Below are 27,050 nucleotides of genomic sequence, written 5' to 3'. Positions count from 1 at the left end.
TGGGTGGCTCAGTCGGTGGAACGTCCGACTTCAGCTCAGGTCATGATCTCACGGCTTGTGAGTTCGAGCCCCGTGTCGGGCTCTGTGCTGACAGCTCGGAGCCTGGAGCCTGCTTGGGATTCTGTGTCTCCCTCTCTCTCTGCCCCTCCCCTGCTCACACTCTGTCTCTCTCTCCCTCAAAAACAAATAAACATTAAAAAAAATTTTTTTAATAAAAAAAAATGAAATGTTCACTGATGCTTTCAGTAGCCAGTATGAAATGTTCTCCCATACCTCCTGGCTTACCTTGTGTACTGGACAGTGAGGTCTAGTCTTGGAGCTCAACTATTTTCTGTTTCTTACTTCTTTAAGCCTTGATTATATGTGTTTATGAGCTGACCTAGAGGAAGGCACGGAACTTTTTTTTTTTTCCCCTTCCTCCTCCATGACCACGTTTTCAGTCTTGCTGAGACATATTAACTGGTGAAGGAAATGAAGTCTGGTTATCTAATTTCATGAGTTACACTTATTTGGGTGACGTGGGTTCTGCGGGTCACTGAGTCTCCCTGGGTCTTACTGGTCGGGCTTCCTGACAGCACAGTCATTTATATATAGTTGCATTTGCCCCACAGAATGTGTGCTAACTCAGTGCCCTCCATGATGGGAGCTGTTACTTCAGTATTGCAACTTAGCAGTGACATTTAATGGTACATCTGACAGGGCTCAGCCTTGCAAATTTGTGCTGGAAAAAATGTCCTTGAGGGTTCTATTTGCTATAATTCAATAAACAAAGAAGGCTTCGTGGGGACATGTTATCTCCGTAATATCACCTGGATGCTTGTCCCTTTTCCAGAGTGTCATGTTTCGTGGGTGTTGTCCTTCCTTCTGATGACATGGTGTACCTCAGGGAGGAGAAAAAGGTGCTGGGACTTGGGATTTTTTTTCATGATGGATGCATGCTTAAAAAGAAAAGCGGCACAAGAGCCATATCCTAGCCCTTTCCTTTTAGATAACACAGACTGGCTGAAACATAGCCCCGCCGTGGAACAGAGTGGATGAAGAGGCTACCACCAACAGTCTGAGAGATCTAGGTTTGAAGCCCAGCTTTACAGCCTAACAATTATTAAATTGTACATGAATAGCCCTGGACGGTGATTAAATCTCTGTGCCTCCATTTGGTCATCTACCCATGATGATAATGATACTGACCCCATGTGATTATTAGGAAGATTAAATTAATGTATACAAGGTACTAGGTGTGTATTGTCAGGCCTGTGAAAATGCTCAGTGAAGGTCAACTTTATGTTAACAGAGAGTCCTGTATTTAGACCAAAATTGCATCCATATAAGAGAGACTCAAACAGGTATTTTTGATCTGAAAAAGAAGACAGGAGTTTTAGGCAAATAGTAGCTCAGAATGAGCTATCTCAGCACAATAATGATAGTTATTTCGGAGTTGCAGTGATCACCCCAAGCATACTGCCTTGGTCACAGAAGACCACCATTGGTCTTCTAGTCCCCTGGCATTCCACACTGTCCCATCTACTACCGCCGTGTTAAGAGTAGGTTTGGGGGCAGGTGTTGAGAAGCAGTGGTACTCATGTATGTTACATGAGCTGTGACTGAGTAAAGCATTCAGAGGGAGGCCAGGATCACTGTGTTGGAATTTGGAGCCTGAGTATTTGAAAGTCTGACCTGTAAAGAAGAAAGCCTGTGCTTACCTTGAGTATCAGACACCCATTGGGGTCTGGGGAGAGTGCCAAGGAGGAGGAAAATGCACACTCATTGGGTGTAAAGAAGAACTTAATCAAGGTTGGTGCTGTCTGGCCGTTGGAGTAGCACTTTCTCTAAGGTGAAGAACCCCCTAGACATTTGCAGAGAAGTGTCTGAGACAGGCATGGGATGAATGACCTCTAAACTTCCTTTCAGCTCTAAGTCTCTGTGCTTGGATGAAAGGGGTGAATGTGACCACAGTACTTGTCACTTCTGAACTGGAGACAGATCTAATGGCCCTAGAAGCTTCTTGCACAAGGCTGCCTGCCTGCTGTTGCATGCCCCAGAGTGGACCCTTTAGATGGAGTGGAAGGTGCAAGAAGACAGTTAACAGGGAGGGAGTAGTAAGGAGAAGTATGTAACTTCTTCCCCCCCTTACAAACCTCCGTATCTCAGAAAGTTCGTATGTTAACACAAGGATGCTTTGTCCAGGGGCCTTCCTGTTGGGAAAAAAGCAGACTCCAAACTGGGTCTTGAAAACCGCTTCAGATTGCAAAGAGGAACTCCTTGGTACACATTTGGGAGAAAATGAGGCTCACTGTGTTGACAGGTTCAGAAAGAACCTTCAGTGGGCACACCGAATGCTCTTGGATCCAACAGAGAAGACCGAGTATCTTCAGGAATCTAACCTGAATGCAATCAATGTTTTCTCTAGTACAGGAGGAGGTTTCTTTTGGCCTTAAGAGAAACATTGTTGCAAATGTGACTTTCTATGGGGAACGTTTTAAGATACCGGTTGCCACGTGAACTTTCTTTTGCCACGGGTAACTGATTTGGCTTATACGACAGTCTTCCAGGCAGAAGCTTGTCTGCCAGTTGTTTTAAGCTCCGCTTGGGATTTCCAGGCAGTGGTTCTCCAAAGTTTTCCATTAGCCAGTTCTCAGGATGTCAAGAAACTTGATAGGTAGGTAGATTCTTCTTGTCTTCCTTTTGAGGAAATTGTGCTTTACTATAAATATGTGCCATATATATATATGTATACACACACACACACACACACACAGGTATGTGTGTAGCTCATACATAGTTGTACCAGCTGTATTTTCGTTTTATTTCATGTTTCATGGCTTCTAAGCTTTTTCCCATAAGCCTGCTTTTGACACTAGCTGACTTGTTTAGAGAGCCCAGCCTAATACACTGGGATAAAATGTAGCAGCTCTCCCTGAGCCAGGGAAGCCTTGATGTTCCTCATACTCTGCTCCCATTGATGGAGGTCTTTGCTTGGGGTGACGGGTGGGGAGGAGTATGCATGAGGATAAAAGGGAGGACAGATTGAAGATTATTTTACAGTGTGAGAGCATCTGGCATACACCAAGCAACACATCCCAAACTGAACTGATCTTTCTCTGTCCCTCCGAAAACAAAAGCTCGCCACACTTCCCACATTCTCCAGATGTATCTTCAAGCTGCCTGCTCTCCCCATCCGCATCACTGCCTCTTTGATCTGGACCACTGTCACGGCACCCGGTGATGGCAACTGTGACTCCGTGGGTCACCCGTCCTTTCTGTTTTCCATATAGCAGCCAGAGTGATCCTTCTAAAATGTATATCTGCTCATGTGACGCCCAGCTTAGAATCCTTAAATAGCATCCTTTTCCTCTTTAAGAGTAGTCCAAACTCCTACTTGTGGGTTAAAAGGCCCTTCTCACCTCTCTCTAACTTGGGTCTCACCATCTTTCCTCTCTGTCTCCTGTACCCCTGCAGTCCCCAAAGCCTTGGTCGGTCACACATTCTTCCTGAGTCTGTTTCTCCTGGCCCGCGTTCCCCATCAGTTCTGCCAGCACCCCCATGCACCTGCTAGCTCCTGCTGGCTTTTCAAGCTCCTGGCAGTCCCTTCTCCTGTAAAGCCCTCCTCACTGGTCCCTTGCTTGCCTCTCTTGGTACTCCCACTGCCTGTCCTCAGGGTGGGGAGCCCCAGGAGGGCTGGCTGTCCTGTGCTTGTGTGTCTACAGGACCTAGCCTAGGGCCTGGCTCCTAAGGCTGATATTTAACAGTCCAAAGGAGCCTTTCTCATCCCCTCACCTGTGGCTGAGTGCTCCCTGGAGGACAATGCCGACAGCCTTGAATGGATTTGGGCATTCAGCTCACCCAGCTGGCGTCCCTCCCCTCCCCCTGCTCACGATTCTGTCTGATGGAGTCAACTCCTCCCCTAGCAGGACGAGAAAACCATAAAATTTCTCTTGCCCCTGCATGTCCCTTATGCACTTTGGAAATTAAAGTGCATTTTCCTGGAGTTAGCCGTGGTTCACCTTTATGCATAAGGATGCATGTCAGTCAGGAAAGGCATGTGTCACAGAGGGTAACCCAGAAATAATTAAGATGTCTCAAAACTAGCCTGTGTTTTGACTCAGAAGTTTGACCTCACTCGAACATCCATGAACTATTTCTATTCTTTGTCACAATTTTATCCCAAATAATTTCCAAAATGGCCCCCTTTCAATTTTTTGTTCCGTGAGAAGAGGTTGAGTTCTCCACCTTCAGTTCCAACCGAACACTTTATAATCGGTTTTAAAATGGCTTCTCTTTGGTAAAGATTGTTAAGGAACTGACTGGCAAGAACAAAAACAAATGTAAAAAACAAAAACAAAACACTAAAAACTAGAAGGAACTTAATAAGTACAAGGACACCAGGGAGGGAAGAAGTTAAAGGCTGATATGTGACTTATTTGCTGCCCCCTAAAATGAAGGGAATGAGCTTTTAAATGCAACACCTCATTTTTATGTGGCCGTGACCCCAAATTAATCCTTTTAGTGGTTGGTGTGGGACATGTCGTTAGTTTTTCCAGCAGTTTAGATAGGCTTTTGTTTTTATTGTTGGTCATTCTGAGAATCCCAATGAATAGAAGGATCTCGTGGGCAAAATAAATTTGCTTTTCTCCCTGTGTGTTTGTTAGTTTATAGCAGCTTCCATTTTCCTCTTATTTTGAAAAGCTGAAATGCCTTTTAATCATGTTAGGTGTGCTCCTATTCATGAAAGCCAGGGAAGAGGCTCTCTTCTTTTTCTTCTACAGCTCCGTAATTGGAAATTTGGTAACTGTACTAAATTTTAAGTTTTGGCATTTGTGTGGAGCAGCCATCCATCTGCTGGCGAGACGCACTGCCCAGGGCTTTTCAAGAAATCCCTTAATAGTCCTAAACACTAATAATATTTATATACATTGAGAAGAGACAAAATTTACAGCAGGCTTCTGGGGCTGACTCCAGGACTCTCTAATCCTGAACTTCCTGAGTGTTCTCCTGCCTCCCAGAATCCTCTGATTGTGCTGCTGGGGGAACACCAGCTTCCGTCTCTGGAGCAGCCTCTTATTTAGAGTTTGTCCTCCAGAAAACAAGTGACCTCTCCTTTCTCCTCTGTCCCCGTCACACCCCGTTTTTATTCCCCTAGAGTATTCAATATGTGGCGTGCAGTTTAGATCATGTAACACAAAGGAACCCCTTGATTTGTGATCCCTTTAAGAGGAATTGTTCTGCCTACAAATAACATGATTTTACCTAATTTAAGCTTTTCTGAAATTCCTTCTGAAGTAGCTCCCGTCGCTGAAACAAAACCCTAATTCCCCAGCCTGTGTGCTGCTTGTGGCAAGAACTGACTGACCGTGCCGCTCCATGTAATGCACTCCTTTGAAGGGTCTCGGTGGACCACTGCCCAGAGATGCTATTTCCACTGGAATGGGGAATGGAATGCAAAATAAAGCTGCAGATACTTTGTCAGGGTTTTTCTTTCTTTCTTTCTCATACTGGAAATGCGCAACATTTGCATTTGGGTATAACTGATTACCAGCCGGTGCACGGGGATATTTTTTCATTGTTTTAAATGCTCTTGAGTTTTTAATACTATTTACTGTGAACGTCTGCTACTTATGATTTTACGTAGCATTTTATTTAAATCATAAGTGAGGGAAAGGGGGTTTTGCAAGCAGATACTGGTCCCAGTTTCTGGGACTCAGGGGGTTTTTTATGTTTATTTTTGAGAGCGGGGGTGGGGAGGGGGACAGAGGATCCTAAGTGGGCTCCAAGTTGACAGCAGTGAGCCCAACGCGAGGTTCGAACTCACAACCCGGGAGATCATTACCTGAGCTGAAGTCAGATGCTCAACCGACAGCCACCCGGGTGCCCTTCATCTGTGTTATTCTTTATTCTCATCCTTATCATGTTTCATCTTGCAGCTCTAGCCTCAGTACCTCTTCAAAACCTTCCCTGGTTCCCAGGGCATGCCATGCACCTCCATTCGCCCCTGTACTCAGCTGCCATATTGTCCATTCCTTGAGGGCAACATCTGACACACAGGTGCAGCACGTTGCTAAATGAACACTTGCTAAACAGGTAGATAACTAAAGGATAAATGGCCTTCTGTTCCTGTTACTAGTTTAAAAAACCTGAACCAAAGATACACAGTTTGTTTGTTCTTTAGATCTTGAGCCTTGAGGTTACCTCCATAATGGATATATTTGAAATTAAATAGTCTTTTAATCTATTTTATTATTAGATATGTTCATGTGTGAGAGCTGATGGTAGAACCTGTGTGTGTGCACGTATGCATGCACATGTCTGTGTGCATTTACTACAGATATGCAAGGCTTATAAATTCAAATTAGTGTTACCCTCTTCAAGATGGTCTCCTTGGTAGACAATATTTGTATCTCAACATTTTAGGAACTCCTGTCTATAATACATACTTTGTTGGTGTGCTTAGAGATAGTTACTTCTCGTTATTTGTTGGGTAGCTTAGTTTTTAGAAATAGCCAGAAGTCATTGAGGCAATCCTGGTAAACAAAAATGACATAAACCAACAAGAATGGTTGTCTTCTTTGCTTGTAAGTAGCTCTGAAGGTGTGCATCTCAGTTGGGATTTTTTCAGTTGGATCTAACGAATAGCAGGCACATAAATAAGATAAAAGTTTACTTCTCTCTCATCTAGAGAAGTCTAGAGGTAAGCAGTCCACGGTCATGAGGGACCAAGATCATTTTATCTTGTTCTACCTTCTTTTTTTTTTTTTTTTTTTTTTGTTCTACCTTCTTAATGGCCTACCTCATGGTCCAAGATGGCTGCTTGAGCTTGATGCATTGATCCTACATTCCAGCCAGCAAGGAGGGAGGGCATGCTCACTGTTTTAAGGAATCTTCCAGTAAGTTCTAGCCAAAAGGTTTTCTTACATCTCACTGGCTAGGACATATGTCACTTCTAGCTACAAGAGAGGCTAGGAGAGGTAATATCTAGATATATTTTGGGGGCAACATGCCCAATTAAAAACTCAAGGTTCTATTAACAAAATAGATGAAAAGGATAGATAACGGAAGGCAACTTATCGTCTCTGCCAAAAGATGATTTCAAAGGAGACGCTTGCAAAATTATTTTAAGAAGCTCAACAGTATCCTGAGAATTTGTCCGTTTTCTTCAGAGGTGACAGTTTTTATTTGAATGTCCAAGTTCTGATGTCCATTTTTAAATTCACCTATTTGCAGTAAGATAGGAACTCTTGGATGCAACTGGTAGGGTGTAAATTGGCACAAACTTTCCAGAGCATAGTTTGACTTGGTGAGGTCAGTTCTGGAAATTGATCCTAAGGAAATAATTAAGGATTCTCATGAAGATTGCAGTGTTCATTGTAATAGTAAAATGTTGGGAGTAAACAGAATGTCTCATAGTAGGAGACAGGTTATAACCTACACTATACTGTGAGATGCAATGAAGGTGTTAAGTGATTACGGAATCCACGGTATATTATGGCAAAAAACGGTTTCAGAATGGTTTGTTCTTTTTTTGTAGATATTTATATGTACATGCACATGCGTAGGAAGGGACCTGGGAGGGGCGTGGGGGCGTTCCACATGAAGGTATTAATAAAGGGGGCATTTGAGGCAAATGGACTAGATCTCCTATATATTTTCATTTCTTAATTGTGATCTCTGATACTATTTTGAGTACATATTTTGATTATAAGGAAAAACAATAGAATCTTCACTAAGTAATATATGTCAGAGTCAATAATATACATATTTAAATAATTTTGTGTTGTTTCCCAGCTCAAGAAAAAGTAGGAGACATCTAATACAAACCAGATTTCGTATTTTTGTTGATTTATATTTTATCTGCCAGTGAGGCTAACAGCCCCATGGAGTGTGATCATTACAGCATTGTTATGGAGACAAATGCTAGCTCATCTGCTTGGGACATGAATTGTGGATCTCTGGTTTTTAGGCACCGCTTTCACTTAAGTTGAGCAGAGGGGCTCAAAGGAGAATGTTTCTAATACGCTGTGAATCCTCCGGACTCAGAGACACTGCCCACCCACCCTTTTTTTTGTTGCTTTGTTTTGTTTTGTTTTTGTATTTGAGGAAAACAGTCCGACGCAGGGTCCTCTCAGTTATATAATAGGTTAAGATACGGGAGTAAGTTAATACCATCATTTTTTGGAATCAGACCTTTGATATCCAAGCAGACTCAAACTTCTCTAAAGCCATTTTGTAAACCTGAATAGTATGGTCTTTACTATATTCTAGGTTAATCATTTTTAAAGTAAATGATTTTTTAAACGATTTTAAGATACTCTTAATATCATAAATAATAAAATAATCTTTGAAATAACTATTTCTGCACACGGAGGCTTTTTAAGATATTCAAGGCATACATTCAAAATGCAGAATGAACAGCGCATAATGCTTTTTAAAGGAATAATACACCGTATTGTTCCCATAGGGCTACCACATTATCACATTGGCCTGGGGCAAACTTCTAATGTGGATGTTACTACCCTCATTTTATAGATGAGAAAAGAGAGAGGGTCAAGGTCAGAGAAGCTAATGACTCATCAGGAGCAAACCGGGAGCAAATAGGAGACGCTGGACTTTAAACCTGGTCTCCTGACTCCAAATACAGAGTATATTCTCCCTGCCTTGATGAAAGTGTGATTAGGGTCTGTAATACTGTCATTGGGAGTCAGTGGGGACTGCAGAGCGGGGTGGTCGGGTAGGTGGGTGGGTGGTAGGTTGTCGGTCACTGGAGAGATCCGGTGGGGATGGGGGGGGGGGGGGGTGGGGAGGGGCCGGCCACCATGCAGGCCAGGCCCGGAGGAGGCTGTCCAGCCCCTGCCAGTCTCACACGCTGTCCCCTCCGCCCCCACAGTGTGCCCGAGCGCGTGCGGGAAGCGGGCTTGCACGGACAGCAACGAGTGCTGTCACCCCGAGTGCCTGGGCAGCTGCAGCGCGCCGGACAACGACACGGCCTGCGTGGCCTGCAGGCATTACTACTACGCCGGCGTCTGCGTGCCCACCTGCCCGCCCAACACCTACCGCTTTGAGGGCTGGCGCTGCGTGGACCGCGACTTCTGCGCCAACATCCCCAGCGCCGAGAGCAGCGACTCCGAGGGGTTCGTGATCCATGACGGCGAGTGCATGCAGGAGTGCCCCTCGGGGTTCATCCGGAACGGGAGTCAGAGGTCAGTCCCGCAGTCCCCGCTTTTCCACCCCCACCTCCATCCACCCCCACCCACCCCCCCGGGGAGCAGGGAGGTTGGCGCTGCCCTTGTTCCATCTGGGCGGTGGGAACCCCCGGAGGTTAAGAGCGATGGGTCCACTTGAGAGGACAGGCGTAACTGACATTTTGTAGGAGATTCTAGGAGCAGTTGGACAATAATAGTAATAATAATGATAAATACAATAATAATAATAATAATAATAATAATAATATAATAATAATAATAATAATAATAATAATAATAATAAATGGCTTGCATTTGTTGTGGAAGTGTACTGCCTGGCCATTTGAAATTAAGTACCTGACTTGCTGGCCTAGGTACAGCATGGAGGTCACTCTCTCCCCTCCTGCACTTGCCAGGCTACCATCCAGGCTGTGCTGGGGTGTGGGGGAGACCTGGGAGGGCTGTAGACTTAGGATGGCCCTGCCCCACTTCCTGCCACTCGGCACAGGCCCAGTGAAGTCTTTGGGAGCACAGGCGGAAAGCCAAGCCAAGCCAAGCCCTGACCAGCATCCCTGGGGCAGCCTGCGGGCCCAAAAGTCCGATAACACAAGCTCCATCCTGTGCCCATGCCAGCAGCACCAGACTAACCGGCAGCTTATAAAGTAACCTATTGTCCGTCAGCACCTGCTCCTCTCGCTCGCTGGCTTCCTCCACCGTCACCTTCCCTCGTTTTTGTCCGTCTCTCTCGTTTTCCTTCCTGAACGTGGGGACTTGGGAAGCAAAGAAGTTGTCCACAGCAGAGACCATCCCCCTCGTGCATGCCCACCGGGCTTCCGTAAATTTGTTGTTGGCTTATGTTTTTCAAAAAGCAATAATAGCATTGTTGTAAAATAGGGAACTATAGCCCTGGAATCAAAAGAAGACTAGGGATATGGGGTTGTTCTTCCCTCCTGTTAGAGCAGAGGACTTTTAGGGAAGAATAGTTCAGTTGCGGTGGGCCAAATGCTTCTTTCATGATTAGCTTAGCACCAGGAGACCCTTATGTGCCTGGGTTCTGTAGCAATCTTCTGCAAGTAAAAAATACTATTAGAAAAGTAAACACTAATTTTGAATGTGCAACTCACCTGCTTTTTGCTGCAGTCTATTTCTGGTAACTGCACCAAGCAGTTTTATTTATTTATTTTGAGAGAGAGAGAGCACCCATGCACAAGCTGGTGGGGGTGGGGGTGGTTGGGGGCACGGGCCAAGAGAGCAAGAATCCCAGAAGGCTCCGCGCTATCACTGCAGAACCAGACACGGGGCTCGAACCCATGAACCGTGAGCTCAGGATGGGAGCCTAAACGAAAAGTTGAACACTTAACCTGCTGAGCCACCCAGGCACCCCTCAAGCAAGTCTTTCGAAAGGGGATTGTGTATTCCAGTGTAATATTTGGAGATGTGGCTTATACCCTAGGCTTAATTTCAAAACAAAGCTAGAACTGACATTATTTCATAATATTAGACATAGAACAGCTTTTCACCTGTTGTAATGGCTTTAACTAAAAGATAGTGTGCCAGGGACTCACAATGAGCTCTAAAGTATACACGTTCCACCCAGAATTAAGTCTACCACATTGTAGTCCCCTTTTATTGGCAGACTTAGAACTTAGGAGGGCTTTCCCAGTGCCCTGGGCAATGCCTGGAACCCACATGAGGCGCAGCTATGCTTCCTCCGTGGGAGTGGGAATGGAGATAGGGCAGCTGGTGCAAGAACTGGGGGTGCTACCATCTTTGTCCTCGGGGTACCCCGTCCTGCAATGTAGTGCGCCAGAAGGAAGGGAGTGCTAAGCATTTCAACAGTGTTGTTTCTCCCACTGCAGTGCGTTTTCAAAGAATCGAGCTGTTATTTTCCCTACCAGCCCTTATAGTCTGTTCAGAGCTACAGATATACCTCTTCTATTTTAAGATAAAACACCGTCAAGAAAGAATAAATACCCCTCTCAGCCTTTAAGGCCTATTTGACACTGAGTTTAAAATATTTATTAATGCTGTTTATACCCTCTCCGTACCAGAATGGATTCAAGGAAGCTTAATCTATAAACATGTAATCAGAGCACTTCCTTGGAAAAACATTTTTAAAGTGCTAGATGATTCCTAGACAGTTTAGCAAAGGTGTTTGGTTCAGAAATTGCTATTTGAATAAAACGTCAGGGAAAACTAAACATACACTTAACACGCGACCCTAGAAGTTATACTACTGGACATTCATCCCAGAGAAATGAAAACATACGTCCACAGAACAACAGGTGCACAGTTGTTCATAGCAGTTTCATTTGTAATAGCCAAAGACTGAAAACAACTTAGATGTTCCACAGTAGGTAAATGGTTAAGCACGCTGTGTTACATGCATACCATGGAGGAATAATTCAGCAATATAAGGGAGCAGAGTGTTGAAATACACAACAACTCGGATAGATCTCAAGGACGTTATGCTGTGTGTCAAAAGGTCTCATACTATGCCAGAGACTCATATGCCAGTCTCAAAAGGTCACATACTGTGTAACTCCATTTATATAACAGTCTCAAAAATGACAAAATTCCCGTGATGGAGAACAGATCGGTGGTCACCAGGAAGGAGTTAGGGAAATGAGGACAGGGTGGCTGTATGGGAGAGCTTCGTGAGGTACGTCTGTAACTTGACTGCATGAAGATCACACAAGAGATAAGATGACACACACAGAATTATAGGTACATTGTAGCAGTGTTAATTACCTGGTTTTGCTATTGCATTATTATTATAGAAGATGTAACCTTTAGATGATGAAAGTAGGTGAGGGGTCCAGGAGACCTTTCTGTACTCTATAACTTTCTGTGAATCTGTAATTATTTCAAGGAAAAAAAAAAGGTTTTTGAAAGGGAGGGTGGGTGTATTATGTGGTGTGTAGGTGAGTTAGAAGTAATAAACGACCAACAAAAAGTGCTGAAGGGAAGCTACTACCCACGGTAGAAGTAAGAATGTTGTGTGTGATGTTACAGGAGAGAGAAATCTGCCTTTCTGGGCTTGGCCCAGCTCCTTGGGAAACGTTGCCTGGCATTCTCCTGACATGAAATGGGAAAAGAACAGGGAAATTTTGTTTACCTATGAGCTTATAAACAAAACAAACTCCTGCGCCATTGCCTTAGATATGCAGGAAAGTTCCATTAAAAAAAAAAAAAAAAGACTTTCATGAGAAGAGAGTTACAACTGCTTTCTTGAATGTTTTTTACTTACCTTCATGAAGTTGAAAAGACCATTCAAGAACAACACTGGAAATACACCTGGCTCATCAGTTCACCATTCTGTTTATTACACACATGTTCCATAAGGTTGTACCTTTTATTTTGTTTGGAAATCAACCCACTTTGATCCCGGGTCTGTGGTTCAGCAACCTGATGAGCATTTTGTCCGCTGTTTCTTAAACAACCATAGGTGATCAGGAGAAGTGCCAGTCTCACTCACTGATCCCTGAATCTTGGTGGTTAGCAGGATGTTTGGGATAGCGTTTGAAACAGGAGTTCATTACAAAGTAGTGCAAGTTCCTCGCTTTCATCGCGTGTACAGTGGAGAAAACCACCCAGATCCATTTATAAGTTGCTGCAAAACACCGTCCAGACATAATTTCATTTGTGCTTTAGCAAGAAAATGATGGATCTGTGCTATTCCACATGCCTTTGGGAATCCCTCACTGGGTTTGGTTGGGAGGCGGGCCTCGAGAGTTAGTATCCCCTTTGTGGCGGAGACACCGCTGGCCCTGTGCTCTCCCTGTGCAGTCTCCCAGGCTGTGCCAGGGAAGGCCACAACATCGGAGAGCGGCCCCATTTTCCACAGGAGCCACCAGCGAATGTGTCCTTTCTTCCAGGCTGTTTTCTCCCACATGGAACCAGCTGGCTCCCCAGCCGATAGGATGCCTCAAGGGTGCACCACATATTTTGTCTGGAAACAAGAGGCACGCTTTTCCTTTGTAGGCACTTTCTCCTTTTGGTTGCAACTTGAGTGGCTTATCCTGGGTGGCTTAGGGATGAGATGTGGCGTGCTCACTTATGTGCTTCAGAACCGTTGCATTTTGTAACATGTGCCGCAAAAACAACCAGAATAAAAGCGTACCTTCATGATTTTTTTTTTTTTAATTCACGGAGCCTGACTCAGTTCTCTTGGTTGATTCTTTATCTTCAACAGCATGTACTGCATCCCTTGTGAAGGTCCTTGCCCCAAGGTCTGCGAGGAGGAGAAGAAAACAAAGACCATTGATTCTGTTACCTCTGCTCAAATGCTCCAAGGATGCACCATCTTCAAGGGCAATCTGCTCATTAATATCCGCCGAGGCAGTAAGTATTCCATCCCCCCGGAAGAGATGGCTGGATCCCTTGGTTTCCTTTTGTTGCTGTCTTTCCTTCCCATCCGTGCCTCACAACTGCAGTACGGGCCTAGAAAAACAACATGGTGTATAAGCCTCGTGCCCAACACCTGTTTTTTGAGTTTCCCTTCAAGATAAAAAAACAGATTGAAAGGCAGTCTGGTTTTTAGTCGTGGGCTCAGTGTCGATTCGCGCTGTGGGTCACCACTCGTCTTTCTGTTAGTCCCATCGCCCCTGCAGGAGATGCAGGTCCCAACACACACAAGCCCCAGAGGAGGCTGGTAGACCAAAGGTATGACCCTGCAGCCTGCAGCTGGAGCGAGATCACGTGGCTCCAAGTCCAAAGAGTTTTGGTTACTTGAATGTATTGAGGAGACTGAGCAAAGAGAAGAGTTTAATGATACCACTTTGAAATTTTATTGAGTCCAAAGAGTGGTTAATCTCCTAATTTACTTTGGAGAGCCGGAAAAAAAAAAAATATAAGTACATGTCATCAAAGCTTCAGTCTTCACCCCTGTAAGATTGCCATCATTTGGAGTAGATGGCATTCCTGGTAATTGCATGTGTGCAGAAGCATTACTCATGGACTTATTCTGTGATATTTTTGTTTCTGATCTTCAGCTGACAACAGCTTCTAGCCTTAAATTCTCCATCACTGGGACCACTCAGTCAAGGTACTGATGATCGTTGCCTACACTAGAATAAAAGTAATAAGAACACCTCGAGGTTCCCTAAATCCTTTTGGGGAGAAATCTTTACAGATGGAGAAAAAAAAAAAAAAGACTGATTTATTTATTCTGTGAATTTACTTGTCCTTAATACTCTGTGTTCAGTGAGTGAGCGGAGCTCTTATAGTTTCAAGATGGCAGAGACATGTTTATGCTCAGTCCATTTGGAGTTTTTGAAACCCCTGATTTTTCATAACACTTTTGACACAACCACCACAGAGATAGCTTGGCATCTCTGGCTAGAATTTTCTTACCCTTAAGGTGCTTCTAAAGCTTTATTCCTTTGGCTCTTACTAGATTTCTTAATTTTTGAAAAGATGTCCTTATCCCTAGAACATATCCTTTAAGTACCAAACCTTCTTCTTCTTTTTTTTTTTTAAATGTTCATATCAGGCATGCATCCCGCCCCACATTTAAAATTCAGGATCTTTTCCTTGAAATATCAACTGCAGGCAACTTCCTGTGTTTATAACAAGATTCCAGCAAATACACCATTGATATATTATGTTGTTTTCACATAGGTAGTAGTAGCAGCTCTTTCTCCAACTATTCTCTCGTTATGAAAAATCTTACATGTCGTTATAAAAACCCTCAGAAAAAAATTATGTGTGTGTTATAAAAAACCCTCAGAAAAAAAAATCATGTGTGCGTTATAAACACACTCAGAAAAAAATCATACGTGTGCATTATAAAAAACACTTAAAAATCATGTGTGCGTTATAAAAACGCTCAGAAAAAAATCATATGTGTGCATTATAAAAAACATTTAGAGAAAAATCATATGTGTGCATTATAAAAACAGAAGCACAGAAACGAATTTTTAAACATCACCAGCAGATAACCATCATTAACATTTTGGTGTGTTTTCTTCCAATCTTAGTAAGATGGACCCTTTAAATATAGATCCCTGTATCTTAGGAACTAGAAATGCAGCAAAGGCAGTTCCTAATGAGACCGAGAAAACGTTGTTTATTTAGTCATGCCCTTGTACTGTGGAGGCAGCACTGTCTGTTGACAGAGCGTATTAAAAGACATTCCCCAGATTTGTCAGCCTTCGCTAATTGGCAGTCTGGTATTTATGATTTTACATTCTGTTAATCAGCCCGGGAGCTATGGTACCCAGCCTTCTAGAGAGTCTCCTTCCCCTGACTCTTGTGGGGCCCTGTCCCAGGAGAGGTTGTTCAAAGTCAAGCCCAGGGAAGTACGTTTTTGACAGGGATGGCAAGTTCCTGCACCAGCGGCCTGAGCCTCTCAGTGGCACCACGACCTGCCACGGAATCGTTCTCCAAACACGTTTGTGGGAAGCCGAGTGTGGCATCCTCATGCTTCGCGAACGCTCGCTAACGCGGCCCCCCTCTTCGTGCAGATAACATTGCCTCGGAGCTGGAGAACTTCATGGGACTCATCGAGGTGGTGACAGGCTACGTGAAGATCCGCCATTCCCACGCCTTGGTCTCCTTGTCCTTCCTCAAAAACCTTCGCCAGATCTTAGGAGAGGAGCAGCTGGAGGGGTAAGTGCTCCGAATGTCATGAGCCGACATCCTCCTTTTACAAAAGAAGCAGCGTGCTTTTAAGACTCCGCGTTACTAAGGTGAGGGCCCTTTCTTGTTAGGAGGAAGCGAAGGTATTGCGGGTCCGACGCTACCTGCGTGATGGCCCATGTCCTCAGGTGGGGTCTCACAGATGCTTGACTCCATCCGTGGGATGTTGCTGTTTTGGAAAAGTGTGTTGTGACCCGTCGATCATGGGCTGCGTGTCTACAAGACAGGGGTGCTGATGGGGACCCTCTGTGCCAAAAGCAATAGAAATAGGTCTAAGGTGCTTAATCATCATTTGCATGACTCTTATCTACCTCAGGATGCTACACACTGTGGAAAACCATTCTGTCTTTTAAAATACAGTTGACCCTTGGTTTGAACAATGTGGTTTGAATCACACGGGTCCCCTTATACACAGTTTTGTTTGGATAAATACAGTGCAGTACTGTAAATGTTATTTTCCTTATAATTTTTTAACTAACATCTTCCCCAGCTGACTCTGGTGTAGGGGCACAGTATATAACACATATAATATATGAAATATGTGTTAATCAATTGTTGATAGGACGACTTCTGGTCAACAGTAGACTGTTAGTAGATAAGTGTGGGGAATGTCAAAAATTACGTGTGCGTTGGTGGCTATGCAGAGTGCAGCACCCTAACCCCCACGTTGTTCACGGGTAAACTATATATGGGAATGTAAGCGATCTGGAGGAGTCTTGATAGTTCATTTTGTTACACAGAAATCATGAGTCACAAAATTGTTTTATCAATTAGTCTACAGGATTTATACTACTGGTAGAATTTTTTGCCTTCTGCAGAAGTATGCTTTGTGATTGGGGCTTTTAAACTAGCTGGAGGCTTTTCACTACCAGGTAAACAAGAGTTGATGTTTCTTGCTACGGTTTCTTTCTAGAAGTTAGCCTGCGTGTACCTCTGCATACATACCTTTCTCTTCATACTCCCTTTCAATACAACTCTTGCCTGGCTTTAAGCTTTGCAATAAAAAGAGACATTCATTAAAGAGCGAATTCTCTTCTAAAGAGAATTTGGGGAAATCATTTAGGAAAGAAAGAGGTGGGAAGGTCATGGGAAAGGTTGTCCTTGCTGATTTATCTGCCCCGACTGGATAGAGTTACCCCATAAGGGTTTCTTTATAGCCTCCCTGCTTTTCTCAGACTAACTCTTGGTCAGTCTTAAATTCTTAAAATTCCATCATCTGATACAGCTAAAGAGAGAGGGCAGCCCTTCATTCCATCCTGGAAAAGCACACTGTCCTCCCCACTGGGAACACTGATTCTCGAGGAAAAAAAAAACTTTCTTTCTCCCCACAAATCCAAGAAGGCTGCCACTGTGCCCCACAGTGTCCCAAGTCACTTGTACATCAAGCTGGGGCTCTGCCATTTTGGGGTGCTGGCTACTTTTTGTTACATGAAATCTTAGAGTGAAGTTTAGCACAGCTCTTTTTCTCTCCAGGTTTGTGTTTCTGGGATCCCTCGTGTTGGTAAGCACTTTTCCTTTGGCAGGCCGGTATCAGCAACTTTTCCTGCTGCTTAAAGATACACGTTCCCCCCCTCCCCCAGGCTGAACAAGTGATATACATAGAGATGAAAGCTGGGAGGAGAGTGTAATTTTTATTAGGAATGGTTATACGAGGGGATTACCTTTCAGTCGCGTGGCCACTGAAAAGTATGATGCCCTTAAAGCTGAGATACTTAGCTGAGAACTAAGACTGATTTTTATTTGTAGGGATGTAGATAACACATTTCTGACTACCTGAAGTTTGTATAGAACCTGAAGTCCCGGTGGGGGCTCTTTAAAGGATGCCTGTCATTGCTCAGGTGTTTGGGACTCCTCCAGGCTCCAGGATGCTTCAGGCGCCCGCCTGCTATTAACGTTTTCGATGACAAGGGAAGGCAGATGGGGCTGTGGGTTTTCACACCCCGCTGCTGATCAGTGGCCCTTGTAGGCTCCGAGGATGCTGGGCTTCCAGCCTTTAATTCCTATGTGCTGCTTCTTGGAGTCTGTCTGTCTGTCTCTTCCTCTCTCTCTCTCTCTCTCTCTCTCTCTCTCTCTCTCTCTAGAGAGACTACTACTTTAGAGAGAGAGAGAGAGAAACCATGAGCAGGGAGGAAGAGAGAGAGAATCTTAAGCAGACTCCTTGCTCAGCTCAGAGCCTGAGGCAGGGCTCGATCCCACAACCCCGAGACCCTGAACCAAAAATGAACAGTTGGGTGCTTAACTGACGTAGCCACCCGGGCGCTCCTTGGGGGTTCTCTCTTTAGCTGGGGTGCTTGAGACTCTTGCCTGTCTTGGTGGGAGTTGCGTTCTCTCATGGGCCTTCCCCACCCATGACCAAAAAAGGTTTCGGTCATCGTCACTTGTGATGAACGCCCCTACAGCTCTTTGCACCAGGTGTGCCCACCAGCAACAACTCAATTCTTTGTTTTGCATCCTGAAACTTAGGAAGAGCATTCGTTCCAGCCCTTCACCAGCTCTCCCCACGCCTGCAAGGAGGGAAGGGTCAGAGAGAGGCAGAGAAGAAAGGAATATGATAAAAATAAATACCAACAACAGTGCAGAAGCAGAACTTGCAAGGTGCTCCCAGGGAAGGGAAAGGAATGTGCCACGGGCATGAGAAAGAGGCAGATAATCTGATTACAAAGATCCCAGGGTGGCATTTGACATGGGCCTCAAAGTGTTTCCAGAAACACTCAGAAAGCAGAAGGTGAAGAGGGCAGTTCAGGATAGGGCAGCAACCACAAAGGCGGCGAGTTGGGGCATCCTGGGACCTGTTTGGCAAATAATGCTGGAGAGGTAGGTGGTATTAGAATTACGTAAGGTGTTATGCACCCAGGCGTGGAGGTTATAATTTAGGTAAGCGATGGAATGTATCCTTTCGAGCCCGAGGAGAGTTAGCAGAGCGGCCTGGACATTTCGTTTCTGTGCGCCTTTGGTTTAAGCCAAGGTAATTTTTATCCCAGTGCTTTCCAAACTTTGCGACACGTTAGAATCCTCTTGGGTGGGGACAGGTAAAAGAAAAATCCCAGTAGCCCAAGTGGCACTCCCAGTGTGGTCAGGATGTTTGGGGGTGGGATCCAGGCGCCAATGATTTTCTTAAGAATCTGAGGTGATTTCACTGTGTAGCCACAATTGGATACCATTGCTGTGTCCTGTCATTTCTTCTCCTCAACGTGTGCCTCCTCAAAGCACTTTGCCTCTTTTCCTAAATATTTTCTTGTCACGCTACTGCCTTAAAGGACATTTTTCTTGAACTTCTGTAGCTGACAAGAACACTAATAAGTGCCACCATTTGGCTCAATGGAAGTTTCATAGCATTTTGTTTGGATGGAGAGCAGACAAGTCCATAGCACAGGGATCCTTCTATCTGAAGACCTTGGCTTTCCAGACTGGAACTGAGATCTACCTCTGAGTCCCTTGCGCAACCCAGACCACGGAGTCAAGCGCAGAACATGAAGCTCAAGCATTTTACCTGGAGTGGAGCTCGAGTCTGTATTCCAAGCGAGCCGATTTTGTAATCTGATTTCCAGGGCGGCGAAAGATGTGGGCAGAATCACATCTGAACAGGCAGCAAGGTACTTGGCGGCTGGAAGAACAGGGCCCGACAGCATGAGGCAGTCATCAGTCTGTCCGCAAGCACTCAGACCTCCAGGTTTCCTCGAGGACGTGACTCAGGCTGCGTACTGTGATGTGTTTCTAGACTAATAGCCTTAGACATTGAGAAATCAAGGTTTTTCTGCTACTTAAGAAGGAAATGGGTCTTGTAATACACACGTGTAAGATTTATATAAAATGACTAATTTTTAAGCCCTGGAATAGAAAACAGAATATTTCTGCTATCTTGACAGTTCCTTCATTTGGACACCCTTATTTTTTTATGGCATCAGACAAATGAGGAGTTAGAATTTCAGATTCTTTGGTGCCCAAGGATTGTTGCTCCAAAAAGCATAAAAGCAGATGCAGGTAGCAGGGGATATAAGAATTGAAAACCTTGGGTGCCTTTAGGCATCTCTGTGCTCACTATCCTACCACTTGACTTTGCAAAACTTGGCGCTTCATCCTGCCTTCCTGCAACTCTCAGATTAGGCTGCAACAGGGCTGTGGGGACTTTTAAAAATAAAGACTCAACCATATGACTCAGCAATTCCAGGCTCTACCCAGTATCTTCCCAAGAGAAATGAAAACGTGCCCACACAAGACCTGAATATGAATGTTCCTAACAGGATTATTCATGATGGCCCACCCCCCACCTCAAAAAAAAAACAAAAACAAAAACAAAAAAACACTGGAAACAGTCCACATGTCCATCAACAGATGAATGGATAAACTGTGGCACAATGGAATACTATTCAACAATAATATAACAACATGGGTAACCCTCAGAAACATTGAGCTAAGTGGGAAAAAAGCCAGACACAAAAGGCTGCACATTACGTGATTCCATTAGTTTCTACAAAAAACAAAACTGTGGAGACGGCAAGCAGATTGGTGAAGGCTGGGGGTAGGGGCAGAGACTGACCAGCGTTGGCAGGGAGGGAACTTTGACATCGTGGAAATATTCCGAAACTGCATTGTGGTGATGGTTGGACAGCTGTATAAATTTATGAAGCTCATGGCTCTGTACACTTATGATGGGTACAGTTTTTGGTAGGTAAATTCTACCTCAGTAAAGCTATTTAGAAAAAAAGGGGAAACGTGTTCTGAGTTTCTGTCTGGTGCCTAGTGGCACTTGAATATAAATGCCCGCCCTTGCTGAGCCCCCGAGGTTGGTGCAGATATCGGATTTGGGGGAGATTGGATGTGGTGTAAAGCCGCATCTGTGAAAAGGCCAAATCCTGTATCTGTTGCAGATTGCTAGGATGCTGGAGACGGTCCTCGTGTGCTGGATTCTGATGCCCCCTAGAGACAGCCGGAAAGAGTCTATGGTTTCTCCGAGAAATGAAAGGGAACGATCAGCTGTGTATTTGCAGATTTTTTTTTTTTTTTCAATTTGTCAGTAAGGGCTGAAAGGCAGGAATATCCCTTCCACCCCCGTAGTTTGAACTCCTAGCCCTCAATCCCCTTTTTCCCAGCCTGGGAGAAGCCAAATAAGACACTGCCTAGAGTTGTTGCTTAGTGAGTGGTGGAGATGATGCTCAGACCCTGATGTTTGGATTCTCCAATGCAGTGCTCCACTGGCCCTGGAGCTGTGCACCATGCAGATTCCCAGCCCTTTCGCTTTCCTTTGCTTCCACATCCTTCCTGCCCTTCATCAGAGCAGGTGGGGAGGTGGTCGTTATTGGTTACTCAAGGAAGACAGCCCCAAGACTGGAGCCATGAATAAAACACCTGAGTGTCTAGTATATACTAGGTATTTAGAGTATATCAATACAGTTAGGGGCGCCTGGGTGGCTCGGTTGAGTGTCCGACTTCGGCTCAGGTCATGATCTCACAGTCCGTGGGTTCGAGCCCCACATTGGGCTCTGTGCTGACAGGTTGGAGCCTGGAGCCTGCTTCAGATTCCGTGCCTCCCTCTCTCTCTGCCCCTCCCCTGCTTGTTCTCTCTCTCTCTCTCTCTCTCTCTCTCTCTCTCTCTCTCTCTCTCAAAAATAAACATTACAGGGGCGCCTGGGTGGCTCAGTTGGTTGGGTGACCGACTTCGGCTCAGGTCACGATCTCACATTCCTTGAGTTCGAGCCCCGCGTCGGGCTCTGGGCTGATGGCTCACAGCCTGGAGCCTGCTTCCGGTTCTGTGTCTCCCTCTCTCTCTGCCCCTCCCCCGTTCATGCTCTGTCTCTCTCTGTCTCAAAATAAATAAACGTTAAAAAAAAATAAAATTAAATTAAAAAAAAAAAACATTACAAAAGAATATAAATCAATACAGATAATATACAGGTATCCTCAAGGAAATGATGGATTGCTTGCAGCCCACCAGAATTGGTCTACATTTTGTCTGATGGGGCCCACCCAAGTACAGAAACAAACATCTTTTGCCACACAAGGAGGGCTGGGAGTCAGGATATCAATACCTATAAAACCCGGGCATCTGTGTGAGCTACAGAAAAATAAACAACTTAATTTTTTTATATATATTCTATGAATGTAAAGGCAGTAAGCTTAGAAACAATTAGGAAATCACATTGATTAATTGACGTATATAGCCATTTCCTTTAGGAAACAATGAAAATCTGTGAGTGTGTGTGTGCCTGTGTGTGTAAATGTGCAGGCAAGTCTCTCTGCCTTTTACCGTCTCTTAATTTTCACCTAATCATGGGAGGGAAGTTTGGGGCGGAGCCAGGCCCCAACCTGGGGTTGGAGAAACAAGAACACTATTGACAGGCAGCTCCTGATGGCTTGGTTATTATTTTGACGAGGGTTTTATTTTTGCTTCTTCTGTCGCTCACACAGGCTCCATAACGCCTGGGTTTTATTGATACTGGTATCCTGGCCCCAGGCCTTCTCAGTGTTGTAAAAAATGTTTGTGTTTACTGTAAAAAGATAATCTTGCTTTTCAAAGTGATTAATCACATACACAGAATTTCAGTGTGCCTGCCACTCATTTGTCAAGTTCCTGATTTATAATTCATGCTTCCTCCATGGGGAGAAGCATGTTTTGTTCAGAAGGTATTTTCCGTGTAGTTCTGTTCCCTGCCAGTGAAATCCGTTTACTAAAAGGAAGCCTCACCCCGAGTTGAGACAGGAGCTTGACCTGGTTAATTGGCCTGCACTCCCGGCCTAGAGGTTTCTGCACCAACCAGATCTTGTCCCCTGGGACCAAGACAGGAACCTGGGAGCAGCCAGACCCTTTGGGGTTTGGTGTCGGCACTGCAGAGTGTCCTTCAGAGCAGGAAGTAACCGTGGGCAAGAATGGGAGAATAGGAGGCATCTGTTTCCACCTGCAAACCCCTCCGTCAGTTGTATGCATGCATCACCCTGCTTTCTGCAGCCTGGCAGTGCGGGGGGGGGGGGGGGGGGGGAGGAGAGTGGCCACTGGCCCAAGGGGATGGCCCATCTCACCTTGCCACATCCCAGCACTCCCCAGTTGTACACATGGCCTTGCTTTGCATATGCTGAGTCTCGATTCATTTGGACAACATGTCATGTTCCTTTTTCAGTGGATATACGTGTTAGGGAGTGAGCTCTTCCCGAAAGGAAAGTATTACTGCCTCGCAAGTTTTGGCCACCTGGTTTGGTGGCCATGAATGTGTCAGGGGACCTCAGGGTGGGTTAGTGAGGAGCCTGGCTTGGTTTGAGAGGTGCTGCCTTTGGACTTACTTGGCCCACTGGACCCTGTGTGGGCAGGACTCCCACCACCACCACCCCTGCACGTGTGTGGACGGACAGCGCCCAGTGCTTGTTGGGGGGCTGGGCTCAGGCTGGTGGGGCAGATTCCAGCTCAGCGTTGTGACTTCTCCCGGGCATTAGGGTCTTGGACTCCTAAAACCAACAGGGAGCTCAGATGTTCATACCCCTTGTTGTCCTGACTATGTGTTCATACCCTCCTAGTCCTATGAGTGAACCAGACTGATGGCTACAGAAAGTTCTAAGTGAACTGCCCATGGCTACGTGGCTCATTCATGGCATTTGTAGTCCTGAACCCCTGTCTCCGAACTCCCTTGTGAATTCCCATGAGTGCATCACAAGTCTGCTTGGCAGCATTTTAACCATAAGTTTTGCTTTCTTAATGAATGAGACTCAGGCTGGGGATTGACAAGGCAGGTGGAGGTCCTGGTCTGAGTATACATGAAGAACCTCACCAGGTGCAGAGAGGGGCCCATGGACACAGCCTCTAGGGAAGAAGAGGGCTTTACACTTCTGTCTGGCTCTCTTGGCCCTGGAAAGGGGGCTGGATCCTTTCTTCCCAGCAGTTTGTGTATTGGATCCTTAAGTGGATCTTAGAAATAGCTCAAAGTGCTGTACCAATTCCGTTTTGTATAAAGTGCTCGAGTGAGCCCCGGATAGAGCCTGAGGCTGGGGACCAGGAGGAGGAGAAGACAGGTTCGAGGTCTATGTGGAGCTGACCTTTCAGCCCAGAGGACTTGGATGGGCAGCAAGGTCCTGCCTGCTTGGTTTCCCCAGGGACCCGGAGAAAGGGGCGTTATTGCGTGGATCTTTCTCCAGACCCCTAAGCTGTAGCTATCTGCTCTCCCACCTCCCAGAGCATGGATTTCTCTCTGGGTAGCCAGAGCTGTTGCTGATTCCGCCGTCCTCCCATCTTCCCTTCCGTCGACAGGTGGAGCCGCTGCTTCTGTGTCCGCCCATAACTCACTTGGTCAGCTCTGGACCTCCAGCCCCTTGTCAGTGCCCAGCACCTGTTAGACCAGTGCTTCTGCCGGTGCGATCCCGGCACCTGAAGGTGTCAGCACCACTGAGGTGCAGGGTGCAGGTTAGCAATGCAGATTCTTGGCCCACATAGACCTACTAATGAGAAACTCTGGGAGTGGAGCCCAGCACTTGGAAAACAAGCCTTGTGCACACTAGCCTTGTATTGGATACTGAGTCACTGTTGCCTGGATGATGTGGCCCAGAGGGACTGCCCTTAGCGGGGGTGGTTTCTCTTTCCCCACCTTCTCCAAGGCGGGTGGTGAGGCTTTTCAAGATGGGGTGAATCTGGAGGAGGGAGCAGGCCCAGGGCTGGTCCACCACTGAGTCTGGCTCCCTGTCCCCATTCTGCCTCCTGCCCCATCAGACACCGCTGATGGCACGGGTAGGATTTACCCCCAAGGATAATGGCAGACTTTCTACAGCAAATATGTAAGCTGTTCCGGTTGAGTAGCCGAGCGTGTCTGTTCTCCTGTGGACTGACTTCAAGTGCATTACACATACTCTGCTCTGAGAGCAATACCCAAAGGCATTTCTGTGGAATGATTCCAGCAACACCCTCTGGTACGCGAGGCATCATTTTGTTGGTAATAGAGGTCCTAAAATTAATTCGTGTCTTCCCGATTCCAGTACGCTGTCCTGGAATCAGATGGTTGCTGTTGTGAACAGGAACTGTCCACGCTTCCCCACTATTAATGACTAAGTCTCTCACTGGCAAAGGCAGCGTATTCCGGAGCCACGTGTGGAGGAGGGCCCGTGTGGCTCGGCCAGTGGGTGGGAGGGGACACTGGGCAAGGGCCGGAGAGCTCACGGTGGTTTCTGTGCTTCCAGGAACTACTCTTTCTATGTCCTCGACAACCAGAACCTGCAGCAGCTCTGGGACTGGGGCCATCGCAACCTGACCATCAAAGCTGGGAAGATGTACTTTGCTTTCAACCCCAAGTTGTGTGTCTCCGAAATTTACCGCATGGAGGAGGTGACCGGGACTAAGGGGCGCCAGAGCAAAGGGGACATCAATACGAGGAACAACGGAGAGCGAGCCTCCTGTGAGTGGCCCCTCCTCCTCCGGTCTAGAACAGTGGCTCCGTTTGTGGTCCCCTCCTCGCTTCACTTGGGGGTGGGGGGACACGAGGCCTCCGTAACTAGCACTTTGCTCACACGTGTGTATGTTCAGAGTCGGTAGCAGGGCAGATTCATGACATGTTCATGTTCGTGCTTCTCCCTTAGCATCTAGATGAATGCACTACACATTTATAAATAGGTTCCTACACAGATTTTCCAGAAGTGCTTACAGAATGCAGAGTTAAAAGTCCATGTATTTTATATATATATAAGGTATGTATATTATATGTGTATATTATATATAATATATATGTATTATATATATTAGAGAGAGAGAGAGAGAGAGAGAGAGAGAGAGAGAATCCTAAGCAGGCTCCACGTTCAGTGCACAGCCCAACGTGGGGCTTTCCATCCCACGACCCTGCTATCATGACCTGACCTGAAATCAAGAGTTGGATGCTCAACCGACTAAGCCACCCAGGTGCCCCAATTTAAATGTCTTTTAATGCATAGGCATACGGTCAGATTATTTGTCACAGAGGAGCTAGTTCCCTCCAGGGAGCGAGCTCAGCTCCACTGCCCACAGCATAGGGGAAGCCTGAGGGCAGAGGGGGCTAAGCCCCAAGCCCAGTGCATAGCCCTGGGGTGTCTGTCTCTCACTTGGCCTTCTCCTCACTCACACCCCAACACGAGAAAGATGGAGAGAGTCTGTAGACTCCCTGAATTGACACTGTTTTCTTAAATTTAGAAGAGTGTAATTATAACCTTGCAACGGTTACATGACTTTTACCTTTAAGGTCCCGTATCTGAGCTATAGCAGTACATCTCTCAGCTAACCCTGTATGTAAAGCGGCTTTTGAAAATGTGGTTCTGTTCAGGTGGATAGAGTTCTAAAAGTAAATTGTCTCTCTGTCCTCGGCCTTTAATAAGGGAAGGGTCTTAGGAAAAAAAAGAGAGTGATTTATAGGATCAAAGATGTGCACACGCACGTGCACACACGGCACACGCAGGTTCGAGAAACTATTAGCATTTGATTAGTTTTGCTGGCATCTGCATTTACCCGGTAGATACTCAAACTGCCCAGGAAGGGTTTTTGGAGGGAAGAAGCCTGATGCAAGGCGGGATGGCGTGTTTGCAACCACCAGCTCCTTGTCCTTGACATGCCCACACAGCCCCTGCCGGACTCCCTGTTCTCCTCCAACTCAGCCGGTCTGCCCTATCAGATTGTGACTACGTTTCTTTCCCATTGAAAACAAAATCATGTTTTCTCTTTAAATAACCCTCGAGCGGGAACTGTAGTGTTTTTCTAATCTCACATCAGCACATTTTGCCCCCCAACTTTTTAGTATTAACTGCCTTCAGCCTGCGCTTCACCTACTGAGTACGTCAGGATTCAGGCAAATAGAGGCAGAAAAGGACAGTCTGTAGGAGGGCTCCAAGTCTCCCTGAGGAGAGGCGGTTAGCAGCTCTTCCCCGGTCCTCGTGGTCCTTTGAATCTGGCCAGAGGAACAAGACAGAGACTCAGAGCTGGGTCCCTGACATACCTCCCCAGCCGCGTCCCACGGAGCACAGGGGGCTTTGCCAGGTGACACTGTTCTTGTCAGTGCTTACTTCATTCCCGGTGGTATGTCAGCCCCAGCTGGAGCCTCCGGGAAGCTTCCGTGTCCTTCCAGGCCGATACCACGTTTAGACTGAAAGTGCCCCACTGTGGCACACCTGGTCCGTTAGCCCGTCTCTGCTGGTTGAGCAGGAGCAGGCGGAGACTCCTAACACTACAGAGCAGGTGCCCTCCTATCGCAGAAGATTCAGCCCAGCTTACGGGGCTCACCTTCCCCGGCCCCCTTGGCAGCCGCGTCT

General features: G+C 45.9%; 1 protein-coding gene across 2 annotated transcripts in view; it reads left to right on the top strand.

The window, feature by feature from the left end:
• IGF1R (insulin like growth factor 1 receptor) overlaps positions 1-27,050 on the top strand; it is a 300,234-nt gene that overhangs the window by 223,319 nt on the left and 49,865 nt on the right. For both annotated transcript variants that reach the window (XM_019460140.2, XM_053888755.1), the window contains 4 exons: positions 8,876-9,188; positions 13,366-13,514; positions 15,638-15,782; positions 24,963-25,177. In XM_019460140.2, coding sequence (XP_019315685.1) covers positions 8,876-9,188; positions 13,366-13,514; positions 15,638-15,782; positions 24,963-25,177 — 822 coding nt within the window. The remainder of the gene's footprint in view (positions 1-8,875; positions 9,189-13,365; positions 13,515-15,637; positions 15,783-24,962; positions 25,178-27,050) is intronic.

The sequence above is a fragment of the Panthera pardus genome, unplaced genomic scaffold, assembly GCF_024362965.1.
Source record: "Panthera pardus isolate Hobbes unplaced genomic scaffold, ASM2436296v1 HiC_scaffold_24, whole genome shotgun sequence".
Taxonomy (NCBI): Eukaryota; Metazoa; Chordata; class Mammalia; order Carnivora; family Felidae; genus Panthera; species Panthera pardus.
This window is presented reverse-complemented; position numbering and strand designations above follow the sequence as displayed.